At 36.0% G+C, this 14,586-nt stretch overlaps 1 protein-coding gene across 1 annotated transcript in view; it reads left to right on the top strand.

Annotated features, from left to right (window-relative positions):
- ADAM10 (ADAM metallopeptidase domain 10) overlaps positions 1 to 11,904 on the top strand; it is a 143,405-nt gene extending 131,501 nt beyond the window's left edge. The window contains exons 15-16 of the mRNA XM_070377989.1: positions 7,686 to 7,812; positions 9,654 to 11,904. Coding sequence (XP_070234090.1) covers positions 7,686 to 7,812; positions 9,654 to 9,748 — 222 coding nt within the window. The 3' untranslated portion in view covers positions 9,749 to 11,904. The remainder of the gene's footprint in view (positions 1 to 7,685; positions 7,813 to 9,653) is intronic.
- The last annotated feature ends 2,682 nt before the right edge of the window (positions 11,905 to 14,586 follow it).

The raw sequence follows: 14,586 nt of genomic DNA, 5'->3' as shown, positions 1-14,586 counted from the left end.
CATCACCTGGGAACTAGATAAAAATGCAAATATGATCAGGTCCCACCTGGACCCGCTGAGTCAGTAGGTGATGATGCATGCTAAAGTTTGGGAACCATTTTTACAGTCTCTGCAATATAATGACTCCTTTTAAAGAGACTTGTAACAGAAATTTTCTACTTTTCAACACAGCAAATCCTGCTGTGTTGAAAGTGGAAGGTGATTGTGGACCTTTAGAGTCCTTCATTGCCTGATAGAACAGGCCTCAGGGACATCACTATTGAAACCTTAACAACAAAGATGCATTGTTGTCACAGGGCTTATTTAGCATATGATAAGCAGTCAGTATGCATTTGCTAGATGAATGAATGTCATGATTTATATGGAATAGAAAAATTGTACATATTATTGTAATTTTAAGTTATAATATTTTCGGATTTCACTCAGTGGTATTTTAACTGCTTGCCCAGGCTGAGTTTAAAATAACAGGAAGATCAGTAGCCAGTTCCCTTCCGCTTGGCAGATTGGTGTGAGGAGTGGTGCATGCGGTTGAAGGATAAAAGAACATTTAGTCAGAGTCTGGACAATGGCATCTTCTGAAGGATAGAAGGGAAGCTTTCTGCTCATGCAGGATGGCATAATCAGTATCATGACAAGGAACTGTGGGCCCCACATGGTCTTATGACCCACAGGAAGTCTAGAGTGAGTTTGCTGTGAGTGAGCGTTGTTAACGCTGGAAATGCACTGAGAGGATTCTGTGATTGACTTTTTCTAGAGATCTTAAAAATCAGTTCAGATTATCTTATGTCTGAAGATACTTAATTGTTTGTCTTGCTGTTTCCCCCTCACAGTTTTTTCGATGAAGCCTGTTTTTTTAATTATTATCCTAGAGGTCCTTTTTGTTTATTTAGATTATTAAATAAAAAACTATCCTAATTAGAATATAATAAATTAGACTGGTAAATTTTGGCCTCTCATTTTGTCATTTTGACTCCATTTCTCTACTTTGTTTTCTTTTGGCCATATAAGTAGATGTATTGAACATCATCTGTCTGTTTCTTTTATAGGATTATTTTCTCAGACTTGATTTAGTACTTTGTTAGCCTCTAAGCTTTTTTTTTTTTTTTTTAACTTTTGGATGTCTTCTCTTTGTCTCTTAAGTTTCACTTAACACCCTTATATCTAGGAAAGACAAGAGCTTGGCTTATAATTTACGCTCATTAAATGCTTATTTAATGAATGACAGTTCTCTTTTATTTTAAACTAACAAGTGGGCAAATCACGATCCCTTTTTTGAAATGAAACACATATTTTGCATTTATTAGCCTCGTTGGTATTCTTTTCCCAGATTTTATAATACCTATAAAATAGAAAACATGTAATTTAACATTTACTACTTTCTGTGAAAGTGCTGCACTCAATATGCCAGCAAATTTGGAAAACTCAGCAGTGGCCACAGGACTGGAAAAGGTCAGTTTTCATTCCAACCCCAAAGAAAGGCAATGCCAAAGAATGCTCAAACTACCGCACAATTGTACTCATCTCACACGCTAGTAAAGTAATGCTCAAAATTCTCCAAGCCAGGCTTCAGCAATATGTGAACCATGAACTTCCAGATGTTCAAGATGGTTTTAGAAAAGGCAGAGGAACCAGAGATCAAATTGCCAACATCCGCTGGATCATTTAAAAAGCAAGAGAGTTCCAGAAAAACATCTATTTCTGCTTTATTGACTATGCCAAAGCCTTTGACTATGTGGATCACAAGAAACTGTGGAAAATTCTGAAAGAGATGGGAATACCAGACCACCTGACTTGCCTCTGGAGAAATCTGTATGCAGGTCAGGAAGCAACAGTTAGAACTGGACATGGAACAACAGACTGGTTCCAAATAGGAAAAGGAGTACGTCAAGGCTGTATATTGTCACCCTGCTTATTTAACTTATATGCAGAGTACATCATGAGAAACTCTGGGCTGGAAGAAGCACAAGCTGGAATCAAGATTGCCAGGAGAAATATCAGTAACTTCCGATATGCAGATGACACCACCCTTATGGCAGAAAGTGAAGAGGAACTAAAAAGCCTCTTGATGAAAGTGAAAGTGGAGAGTGAAAAAGTTGGCTTAGAGCTCAACATTCAGAAAACAAAGATCATGGCATCTGGTCCCATCACTTCATGGGAAATAGATGGGGAAACAGTGGAAACAGTGTCAGACTTTATTTTGGGGGGCTCCAAAATCACTGCAGATGGTGACTGCAGCCATGAAATTAAAGGACACTTACTCCTTGGAAGGAAAGTTATGACCAACCTAGATAGCATATTCAAAAGCAGAGACATGACTTTGCCAACAAAGGTTTGTCTAGTCAAGGCTATGGTTTTTCCAGTGGTCATGTATGGATGTGAGAGTTGGACTGTGAAGAAAGCTGAGCGCCGAAGAATTGATGCTTCTGAACTGTGGTGTTGGAGAAGACTCTTGAGAGTCCCTTGGACTGCAAGGAGATCCAACCAGTCCGTTCTGAAGGAGATCAGCCCTGGGATTTCTTTGGAAGGAATGATGCTAAAGCTGAAACTCCAGTACTTTGGCCACCTCATGCGAAGAGTTGACTCATTGGAAAAGACTCTGATGCTGGGAGGGGTTGGGGGCAGGAAGAGAAGGGGACGACAGAGGATGAGATGGCTGGATGGCATCACTGACTCGATGGATGTGAGTCTGAGTGAACTCTGGGAGTTGGTGATGGACAGGGAGGCCTGGCGTGCTGCAATTCATGGGGTCACAAAGAGTTGGACACGACTGAGTGACTAAACTGAACTGAACTGCTTTCTGATAATTCTGTTTTAAAGGAAGCATTTAAAAAATTCACTTTACCAGAGGTGGCTATATTTATTAACATTCTCAAATGCACTATTGCTTTGTTTTTTTCTTACTATCTTCTATCTATTGCAATATTCAGTTTCTGAAAAGCTACTATTATTTTCATGAAAACATCTCAAGCTTTGGGCTTTGAAGTATGTAGTTACCTGGAAAATTTTATTTTATTTTATTTTATTTTTTTAATTTTTTTCTTTTTTTTTTTTTTTTTTTAATTTTTTATTCCTTTATTTCTCATGTGTTCCCCATCCTGATACCTGGAAGATTTTAGAGGAAGACCAGGAACAATGCTAGAGGGGACTGCAAATACTCAGTGACCTAGGTGCCATATTTTTGCAAATGTCTCAAAAGTCTCAGCTGGGACTTGGTCCTTTTGACCTTTTTTTCTGCCAAGTTATAACCAGTATTAAATTCAAGCTTCCTCTTTCTACTCTGCTTTTCTTACTGCCATACCACTTGCATTTCTATGTAAGACTATGTAGGTACTGAAAAACTGGTATCAGAAGAGGTACTGAACCACAATTTTTTATGTTCTGTGTTGTAAGAGCCTTTTACATTATTTGTATATGTGGGAAATCTAGATACAATAAATGAGCTGGTAGAAGTGTTCTGAAAAGTAAGTATTTGGAGTAATGATTCACATGTTAATACCTAGTCCAATGGATACTTTTTGGTAGAGTAGGTACTGAGTTTATAGAATATAAATTCAAAAAGCTCTCAGTCCAGTTTGGGATAGAGAAGGTAAGCACATAGAAACATATTTTCAGTTCTGCATCATTTTCATAGGAAATAAGAGAACCTATTTGGGGAAGGCTTCTTTATGGAGATGATGCCAAAGCTAAGTTCTAAAGGGCTAGTAGAAGTAGAGGGACAGGTAGATGGTTTATGAATAAGGAGCACCTGAAATAGTAACCAGAGTATGAACTATTTTAAATAATTTTTTTTCACTTTTTACCTTTTGAAAAGTCTGATTATCCTTTTTTTTTTAATTGATAGAGTAATACATTGAAAAGTAAGCCGCCTTTTTACCCTTGTGCCTGGTTTTCTCAAGATGAGTTTCTTATATATTTTTCAGAAGCTTTATTTTTATAGGAAAATATAGTTTTAAAAAACAAGCCGCATTATATGTATATTGGGCTGCAGTTCATTGTATGCATAGGTTTTGTTTTTTTCTGTCTCCCACTTATTTATCTTGGAGATCTTTGGTGGGAAGCTTTTGAAGAAAAGTTTTACATGAGTGACTTAATTCCATGTTTTAAGTAACTGTAACACTGATGACCATGTGGAATGGTTTTCAGCAGCGAAGACTAGAAGGAAGGAAATGTGTTAGAGAATATAATGAATAGCAGGAATGGAAGTTGCGTCTCCTGAAACAGACCTAGCCCACCAGCCTGGAAGTAGTAGGAAGATCCTTGCCTCTTTGTGCTTTGGATTGGATCACATTTAGAAGTGATACTGCCTTTCCAGAGGATATTTGGAAATACACAGTAGTTGTCAGAGCAGCTGGGGGACTCTGATGGCATTTGATGGACGAGAGCCATGTATGCTAGACTTCCTGCATTGCTCAAAATGGTCCTTCCCACAGTGCCCGCATGTCTACACTAAGAAGCACTCATCTGCATGCTGGTCACGGGCATGTTCATTTAAAATGCAGTTGCCTGGGCCCTACACCAGCACATTGAATTGTAAATAATGTTTTCCTGGAACACAACCACACTCACCTGTTTGTTTCTTATCTATGATTGATTTTGTACTACAGTGGCAGATATGAATAGTTTTGACCGAATCATATGGCCCACAAAGCCTAAGTATTTATTGTTTGGCCCTTTATAGAAAAAGTTTGCTGACCCTTGGTAGAGACAGGTAGTTCCCAGTCTTGGCCACATAATGGAATCATGTGGGCAGCTTTAACAAAATTGCTGATGTCAGGATCTACCCCCACCCTATCAGAATCTGGGATTTAGTCTGGGTAACTGAGTTTAAAAGCTTTCCAGGTAATTTAATGGGTAGCCAAGGTTGCGGATCTCTGTTATACCACAGGAAGAGTGCTTATAGCAGTACAAGCTGGTGATTTTGGTTCCTAATGTTTTTTACTAGGTCAGAGTGTCAGAGTTGCAGACAGGAAGGGTCGAAGAATGTCTTACTGCATTAAATGCCACATTTCAAAAGCCTCTGGATGCTTGGAATAGGACAAAAGCTATGTGTATAGTTCTGCATGTGACAGTAGGCAGAAATGAAAAGAGGAATGAGCCTGCACTCGAGTTGAAAGACTTAACAACAGGACTTAAACCCTGCCTTTTGATAAATAGCAGGGCCGTTATTTGAGGATGAATAAAACAGGAAGAACAACTGGATCCAATGGGAGATTTATTTAACAAGGGAAAGGGTATATTATCCTATAGACTCACAGGGAGGAGCAGTCCTCTGAAAATTATTTTCTATAGAAAGCAAAAGAAAAATTTAGGAAACTATGTGGCAATCTCAGGAGGATATTAAAAATGGCTTCTGAAAAGTAGATTGTAAACTCTGGTTCCCAAGCCACATTCGACCCAGCACATGTGTCTTGTATGGTCTACTTGTTGTTTTTAGAAATCTGAATGACTCGTCAGCATTTAAAAACAAATTTCATATAAAAATTCAGATTTGTAGCATCTCTTGAAAGATCAAATCTCTCAGCAGTAAGGCTGAATCTCATCACCCCTTACTCTCTCCTTTTTTGAACACTTCATTCCTAAAGACAATTAGGTGATGCCAAGCAGGCAAGGCATACCTGCCTGGTGAGGGGAGCTATCCTGGCACAGGGCAGGGTGCCCTGTGTGCCCTGTGGAGGGGTGACTGGCTTGGGATGTCAGAGTGTAAGTGTTGAGAGGAAATTTGTCTGCTTAGGAAGGGCAGTTCTAAGAGAAACTGGGGCTCCTTGGAGAAATGGCTGATTCCAGGGCTGGGGCAGGGAAAGAACAAGATGGATCTGGAACTCCTCATGCCAGCTTCAGTGCTCAGAGAATGGTCAGGACAGGCCTAAAAGATATAATAATGATAGTAATGGATTATAACCCATTCAGGAAAATAGGAAACCGAGAGGGAATAAACAAATGAACAAATGAATAAATTGTAAGTTTTATAAGGAATAGAATATTTACATAGTTCTAAATTATGTCTATATGAAATACTCATTGACTGCAAAAGAGTAGAGTATCTTTTTGGTAAAGGTTGGCAGTTTACACCTTGATGAAGTGGTCAAGTAAACCATCTTCAGTAATGAGATCAAAGTCGTGTGTCACATGATCATAAAGCATCATTTCTGAGATACTCTTAACTAAAAGATGTGTGACCTGAATCTAATAATGGAGAAACATCTGAGAAACCCAAATTGAGGGACATTCCATTGCAAAATAACTGATCTGTAATCCTCAAAAGTGTCCAAGTTATATAAACTGGAAAGACTGGATTATTTCCAGATTGCAGGAGACTAAAGAAACACAACTGCTAAAGGCAACATGGGTCTGAATTGGATGGTATTGGGACAAATGGCAAAACTTGAATGAGTCAGTCTGAGGATTTAATGGTACTAATGTAACAATACCAGTTTCCTGATTTTGATGATTATATTGTGATTATCTAGGAAAAACACCCATAGATTGTAGAAACTATGTGTTGAATTGTTCAAGTGTAATAGGACATCATGGAAGCAGCTTACTCTTAGATGGTTCTAGATTTTAAGAACTTCTTTGTATTGTACTTGGAACTTTTCTGTAAGTTTGGGGGTCTTTCAAAATTAATCACATTTATATATATGTATAAATTTATACACATGGCTTTACACACATGGGGAAAGTGGGTGGCTTGGGGTGTTTCGCCACAGCATTCATTTTTCTTTTAGCTTTTATTTCTTTAATTGTGTTGTCACTACTGGATAAAGAAAACAGTCTGGAAGTAGTAGCCTGTTTGTTGTAAGGCCCTAGATCATAGAAACTCTTCTTAAATGTGAGTTTTATTGGCAAAATGAGCAATAACTATGTATGCGTTTTAATAATATAAGGTTCATAGTTTTCTAATTGTTAAACTATTTTGTATGGTGTTTATTATATGCTATCTTAAGACAAAATTTGAATATTTTGAATTGCAAAATAGATTTAGGATTTATTAAGAATGGCAGCATAATTTTTCTATAAATTATGCCAGTAATTTTTGAAGTTTTTTTGTTTGGCAAATTGATCTAATATGATTTAAGTTGGAAGTGAAATTTTAGTACCTTCTCAGAGAGAAACTTTGCCTGCCTCAAGCATGTGTATATACTTCCAGTTTTCATGTTAAAGAAGGCAGTTAACCTTTAAATAAATGAATATATACGTAATATATATATATATATATAATGAAAACTAAGATAGATTGTATAAAAATAATTTAATAATGGTAGTCTGAGACTAGAGTTCCTTATGAAATAGAGAAACAGGAAAGAGGGGCCTCAAAAAGATAGAATTTCAGTCTTAGCTTTGATGATTAGAAAAATTTATAGGTTAAAGAATATTTTTAAAATCTAGTAGAATTTAAAGCAAGCTATATATCTTCTAAGTCACTGGAGAGTAACTGGAATGAAAATAAGACTGAGTGGTTTCCTCTAGGAAGTGAAATTATGGGTGATTTTTCTTTCCTCCTTTGTACTTTTTATATTTAAAGAAATTTTTATATATGTGCTTTTATGTGGTAGCTATCAACTCCCAATGAACAAATGTGGTTTAAAAAAATAAAATGTAATATATCCTATTATATATTTTATATAATACAAAATATTCTAAAATATTTTATAGTTTTTTCATTGGAAAAATCTTTTTATTTCTAGGCTTACTGGTGGGCAGTATTACTTATGGGAATTGCCCTGATCATGTTAATGGCTGGTTTTATTAAGATATGCAGTGTACACACTCCAAGTAGTAATCCAAAGTTGCCTCCTCCTAAACCTCTTCCAGGTAAGACAGTTTGAGCAAGGTATATGTTTTTATTACTCAGAACCATTCAGCAAGTAGAACTGAATTTTAAAGGAGTCTTTAGTAGTTGATTTATAGTACTTTCTCCTTGAGAATGGGATTACTAGATGGATTATTTAGTTGATTTTTAAGTGTTTTTTTTTTTCCCCAATCAATGCAGGCTAGCTTACGGCTGCTGATTTAATGCTAATATATCCTTTTAAAAAAAAAAAATAGTAAAATCTTCCCTTTTTGGTTTTATTATGATAGACCACTTTTAAATGATTGGTCTTTCTAATAGCTATGCTTCAGTTATGGGTTTTGTGTTCATGCTCCTGAAATATATTCTGGCACATAAACTTATTTTCCCAAGGGAAAAATACGGATTTCTCTTGTGGGGACGTACAGATTCCAGTCTGTGGGAGAGTCTTAGGGTAGAGGCTTCAGTTACCAAACAACTGTAGTTATTCTCCATCTCTGAAAACAACTCCTAAGGTTTTGTCTCCATCCTTTAGCTCTCAGGGAGCCAGGGCTGGGAGGAGATGAGAGATGGGAAAGACCTTTATATGAGAGACCCTGGAAAGGGAAAGGCTACCCACTCCAGTATTCTGGCCTGGAGAATTCCATGGACTGTATAGTCCATGGGGTTGCAAAGAGTTGAACATGACTTAGTGACTTTTCATTTCATTTCATGGATTTGGAGAAGGGTAAGAAATCCACTTACCAGATTATTTAGGCCCTGTCTATTTCTCCCTCCCCCTCCCCAGGCTGGGTGTCCCCTTCCACCCTTTCTTCAGGACCCTTGGACTCTGTTCTTGTATGTTCAAGGGCAGGCACCGTCCCAGGATTCCCTCTCCTGCCTCCCACTCACTTCGCCTCTTGAAGCCTCTTGCCTCAGGCCAAATCCACTGCCCTACATAAAAGTTGTTTAAAACTAGGGCTTTCTTATAATTTTCCCTCAGTTGTTCTCCTGTATTTCCCTATCTTAAGGTAAGAGACTTCAGTAGTCATGCTGGGACAGTATCTTGGAGGGAAGCAGAAATTTGATTTTGATGTCATTGCTTTTCAAATTACTGCTTTAGCAGTCAGGAACTTTTGTCAATTTCTTAGGGATTTCCAAGGGCCAGGTGACACTTTTTAACTACACTACCAGTTCATTTTATTGAATGAGACTACATTATTCTCATTCAATGAAAATTCTTTTACTTAATTTCATTTTAAGAAAATGCCAGCTCTTAACTGCTATTTATTGAACCCTCACAAAAGATGTTGAGCACTTTTACATGAATTATCATATAATCCTCACAACAGACTATATGAGTTAGTTAATTGTCTCTGTTGTACAGACTAATCATCTGAGCTTCAGAGAGGTTAAGTCATTTGCTCAAAGATACCCAGCAGTTTGTTCCTCATGCAGTCTGTCCTCAGAATCCATATTAATCTGATAGTTGTAGCTTTTTAGCAATTGTAATGTGGCTAGTCTCAGTTGAGATGTATTGTAAATATTAAATGCCTACCAAACTCTGGCTTCCCTGGTGGCTCAGACGGTTAAGTGTCAAACTCTGAAGAATTAGTATTTTTAAGATGAAATATTTTATTAATAATTATTAATATTTTGGCTATATTGGGTTAATGAAATGAAAATATTATTGAAATTATTTTACCTGTCTCTGTTTTATTTTTTACATTATGCCTACCAGAAAATAGAAAATGATGTATGCGGCTCATACTGTATTTGTTTTGGACAGAGCTGGTCTAGAACCTCTTTTTTTATTGAAATGGCAGCTTTGTCTTTAAAAGATTGAAAAGCTCATGATAAACCTCTTTTGCTTTGTGACCCACAGGCACTTTAAAGAGGAGAAGACCTCCCCAGCCCATTCAACAGCCCCAGCGTCAGAGGCCCCGGGAGAGTTATCAGATGGGACACATGAGACGTTAACTCAGCTTTTGCCTTGGTTCTTCCTAGTGCCTACAATGGGAAAACTTCGCTCCAAAGAGAAACCTATTAAATCATCATCCCCAAATGAAACCCTCACAAATAACAGTAGAAGAAAAAAAATGGCAAGAGATCATTTCCTCAGATCAGGTGGAATTACTTAAATTTTAAAGCCTGAAAATTCCAATTTGGGGGTGGGATGTGAAAAAAAAAGAAACCCCATTTTCTTATAGACAGATATTTTTAACCTAATGGCACAAAGTCTTAGAATATTATTATGTGCCCCGTGTTCCCTGTTCTTCGTTGCTGCATTTTCTTCACTTGCAGGCAAACTTGGCTCTCGATAAACTTTTATCACAAATTTAAATATATATATATTTTTTTCAACTGCCAATCAAGGCTAGGAGGCTCGACCACCTCAACATTGGAGACATCACTTGCCAATGTACATACCTTGTTATATGCAGACATGTTATTTCTTACGTACACTGTACTTCTGTGTGCAATTGTAAACAGAAATTGCAATATGGATGTTTCTTTGTATTATAAAATTTTTTCCGCTCTTAATGAAAAATTACTGTTAATTGACATACTCAGGATAACAGAGAATGGTGGTATTCAGTGGTCCAGGATTCTGTCATGCTTTACATGGGCAGTTATGAGAAGAGAATCAGTTTACCTTTTCCTCATGATGGAGTTGGTTCTGATATTCATTTTGTTTTATCAAACGGCTGCTAAGAGCACAGGATTGACGACGCTGAAGAACACAGTTAAGTGTTGTGAAAACTGGACATATGCAGCATACTACTACTTCAGACTTAGTTCTTTATGTAAATGTCTGATTTCTGCTTACTTATTTTAAACTTTCTAATTCAATTCCATATTTGAATTGATAGGTGAAATTTTTATTCATGTTGGTAGCAGTTAGGTCAATGAAATGATTCTTTTTATTTGCAGCCTCTTATTTGTATGTTAATTATGTTTTGGGTTTTGTCCGATATGGAAAAGAAAAGCTGTGTGTCTGTTTTATCAAGATATTTGAACAGAGTTTTCAGCATATCATGATCATTGGTAACCACTAAAGAGGAGTGATTTGCTCAACTAGTAGTTAAAATTGTAGATAGGCCTTCCGACACTTTTTTTCCCTAAGATATTTTATCAGCAATGAAGGTGAAACAGCACAATGTCCCATTCCAAATTTATTTTTTAAACAGGTGTAAATAATTGGCTTTTTAAAGAAAGAAGTCAAAAGCGTTTAATGTATTAACAGGCTTATTGCTATGCAGGAATGGAAGGGGGCATTACAAAAAAAACTTTAAGCTTGTGACATATTTATTGCTTGTTTTCCAACTACATCATGTTAAATTAGAAGTAAACAGCTATGATTTTCCTGGCTTCACATAGGAGGCAAATTTAGGCAAAGTTGAAATGATTTGTGTTTGGCTTTTTTTTTTTTCCTTTTTTTCTTAAGAGTATAAGGTTTACACAATCATTCTCATAATGTGACGCAAGCCAGCAAGGCCAAAAATGCTAGAGAAAATAATGGGATCTCTTCCTTGTAAACTTGTACAGTATGTGGTGACTTTTTTCAAAATACAGCTTTTTGTACATGATTTAGAGACAAATTTTGTACATGAAACCCCAGATAGACTATAAATAATTCTAAACAAACAAGTAGGTAGATATGTATGTAATTGCTTTTAAATCATTTAAATGCCTTTGTTTTTGGACTGTGCAAAGGTTGGAAGTGGGTTTGCATTTCTAAAATGGTGACTTTTACTCCGCCAGAGTTCTTAGTAACTTCTTGAGTGTGCTAGACTTTGAACATGTACATTTTTTGCTTGAAATGTTATCCTGTGGTAGGGTTTTGGCAGGTGTACAACTGCCCTATTTTATTTTGAGTCTAAGTTAAATGTTTTCTGAAAAGAGATACGTGCACTGAACTCTCTCCACTCCAAATCAAGATGTGGTAAAACAAGAGGATCGAGACAAGTGAGATCTAATACTACTGTCAGTTTAATGTCCACTGTGTTTTATACAGTATCTTTTTGTTCACTTTGGAAATTTTTACTAAAAATTGCAAAAAATAAAGTATTGTGCAAAGATGTAAGGTTTTTTGAAACTTGAAATGCATTAATAAATAGACTTGATGAAATCAACTTGAAGGTTTCATACTCTTTGAACTTTGAGAACTATCAAAAGAAGCGTCCCGCAAGGCAGCCTTTCCTTCCTAAATGAAAGAGATGGTTAAGCAGAAAGGGAATTGCCTCTTCCCACACAAGTATAGATATCTTTATTCTTAGTTAGGACTCTATGTAAAAATTTTTGTGATTAGATCTCTTTCTATACACAGTGAACATTTGAAAAACATTTAACTAATCTCAACTGCTTTGCATTATTTCTAATCAGTATTCAGAGTGCCTAAACGTGTCTTAGTGGAAGAGCTGAGTCATTTTGGAAACTGTGGTCTTATATATTTTTTCCAAAGTTTTGAATGCTAAATACTTCATTTATTTTAAAAGTTGAGTTTGATGTTAAGTGTATTTTAAAAATTTGAGCCATGTTTTCCTGCTTTGTCAAATTCATAGCACGTAAGAAGACTTGACATTTCAGCCTTCCTAGAAAAAGAATTGTAAGCCTGGAATAGTGCCCTGCACAGAATAATCTACCCCAAACACAACTTATTTTTTTAATATATTGAGGCCAGTTTAAATAAGTAGTATTTGTTAAGTGAGTAAAAACATGCAATACTTTTTACTTTAATTCAGAAACCTCAAAATATGTATTATGTTTAATTATGTTTATTAAACTATCAATATTAACTTGGATGATTACAAGTTTACTGTTTTTACTTACAACTGCATATTTAAATTTTGTTTAGATTAAATCAGCAATGGAATAAATTATTACACTTTCTGGACTAGTGCCCTTTATAGTGTCAGAAAATATACAGTTTGGGGAGGGACTTCTTTATGGGAATGGCAGCTTTATCTGATCAGTCTTGTTTTCTGAGGTGTTTTCAGCAGTTTTTGCTTTGGGTACTTTGTTTTTGTTATATTACAGACTAGTGAAAACTGAAGATTTCTCCAAACTGAGCAAACCACTCTCAAGTTCTTATATTTGTCCCTGTGGTCTGTACATTTTAAGACCTAAGGATTATTATTTCTCCAAAGGTGGGATTAGTGTCCATGGCAGCTGTGCAATTACGGGTTCTTGTTCTTGGAAAGGGTTTTAATTTCCTAAGTATTTATAATCGAAAGTATAAGAGGGTCAATTTAGTAAGTCCATTATAAAACTGGACAGCCCGTCTTCAGGGGTTTAGGAAATGATGTTCCTTATCCAGATGGGGAGGGAGGAGGGAGGAGGGTTCAGGATGGGGAGCACACGTATACCTGTGATGGATTCATTTTGATGTTTGGCAAAACTAATACAATTATGTAAAGTTTAAAAATAAAATTAAAAAAAAAAAAATAAAGAGTCAAGGTCTCCCAAAACTAGAGAGCGAGTTGGATTTAGCTTTAAAGCAGCTGCCAAGGACAGTTATTCTTCAGAGAAGTCACTAAAGTTGCAAGAAATTGTAGTTTCCTGAAAAGCACTTTTGACTTCTAAGTAGCAAAAAGGATAATCAGTTTGCCTCACAGAACTCAGCTTCAGTTTCAGCATTTCTGGTTTTATGTTCTCATTTAAAAACAGCTTCCATTCAAATCTTTTTCTGTTTATTACCCGTTTAGTTTTTCCACTCTCATTTCTGTATACAAACCTTTATATTTAGGATACAAGTGAACCTTTGTATTCTGCACTACTGTCTTATTTGTGTATGTTAAATGCAAACATGTATGCACTATTTTCAGTAGAAATTTATGTTTTGTAATTGATAAGCTTTTCAGAGTATTTGATCTCTCCTATGAAAAACAATGCAATGCTAGGTAAAAATGGAGGGTAGAGCAAAATACTTATCAGCCTCTGTTTTTTCCTAAAATTTCTGCTAAAATCACAGTGATTGGGGGAAGAAAAGATCATATCCAACAAGGATAAGGAATACTGGAGATAACAAGAACAGCATTTTATAGACTCTGGAAAGCATCTGGAGAAGTAGTGTCTGACTTGGCAGATCCTGGGAAGCCAAATCCTAAACCAGCATCGGAAACATGAGAATAGCCCAGTTTCTATTGTTAACATTTTGGGATACAGTCTTCAACACTTTTCTATGTAGCTTTCTTATTTAACAATAGATTGATATTGTATCTACATAATTTTAATGACTGTAAATATTTCATTCTATGGATGTATTGTACATTTTAAAAAACCTATTGTTTGGACATTGAAGGTTTTAGATTGTTCATTATTTTAAGTAATCCTTTAAGGAAAATTCTAAGGCAAATAATGAAATAAATTCCTAAAAGTGGAATTAAATGTGAGTTAAAGACTTTCTAAAGATTGTTGATAAAAATTATGATGCTGTCTTCCAGATAATATGTTCCAAGTTACACTTCTTCCATTAATGTATATTAATTAGCATATTATATAGATAATCTATGAAAATCTGAGAGCCCTCTGGTTAAAAATTCACATGCATGTAGCCATGTGGACTTATTAGAAACAATAGTAGAATACTCCTGCTTAGTTGACTTTGTTAGCTTTGGACAAAACCCAAATGAAAGTCAAAAGTAGTGCCCTGATGTGGTCTCTAAATATCACTTTCTTCAAAGAAACCTGACTTCTTGGATAACTGGCTAATTCCAGGTATAGGGAAAGAAATGTGTATGTAGAGCCGAGAAAAAGCACTGTCATACCAGAAAGCAAGGAAGCTACTAGAGATCTATCAGAAAAGATTCAGGAAG

The sequence above is a fragment of the Bos mutus genome, chromosome 10 (genome assembly GCF_027580195.1).
Source record: "Bos mutus isolate GX-2022 chromosome 10, NWIPB_WYAK_1.1, whole genome shotgun sequence".
NCBI lineage: Eukaryota > Metazoa > Chordata > Mammalia > Artiodactyla > Bovidae > Bos > Bos mutus.
This window is presented reverse-complemented; position numbering and strand designations above follow the sequence as displayed.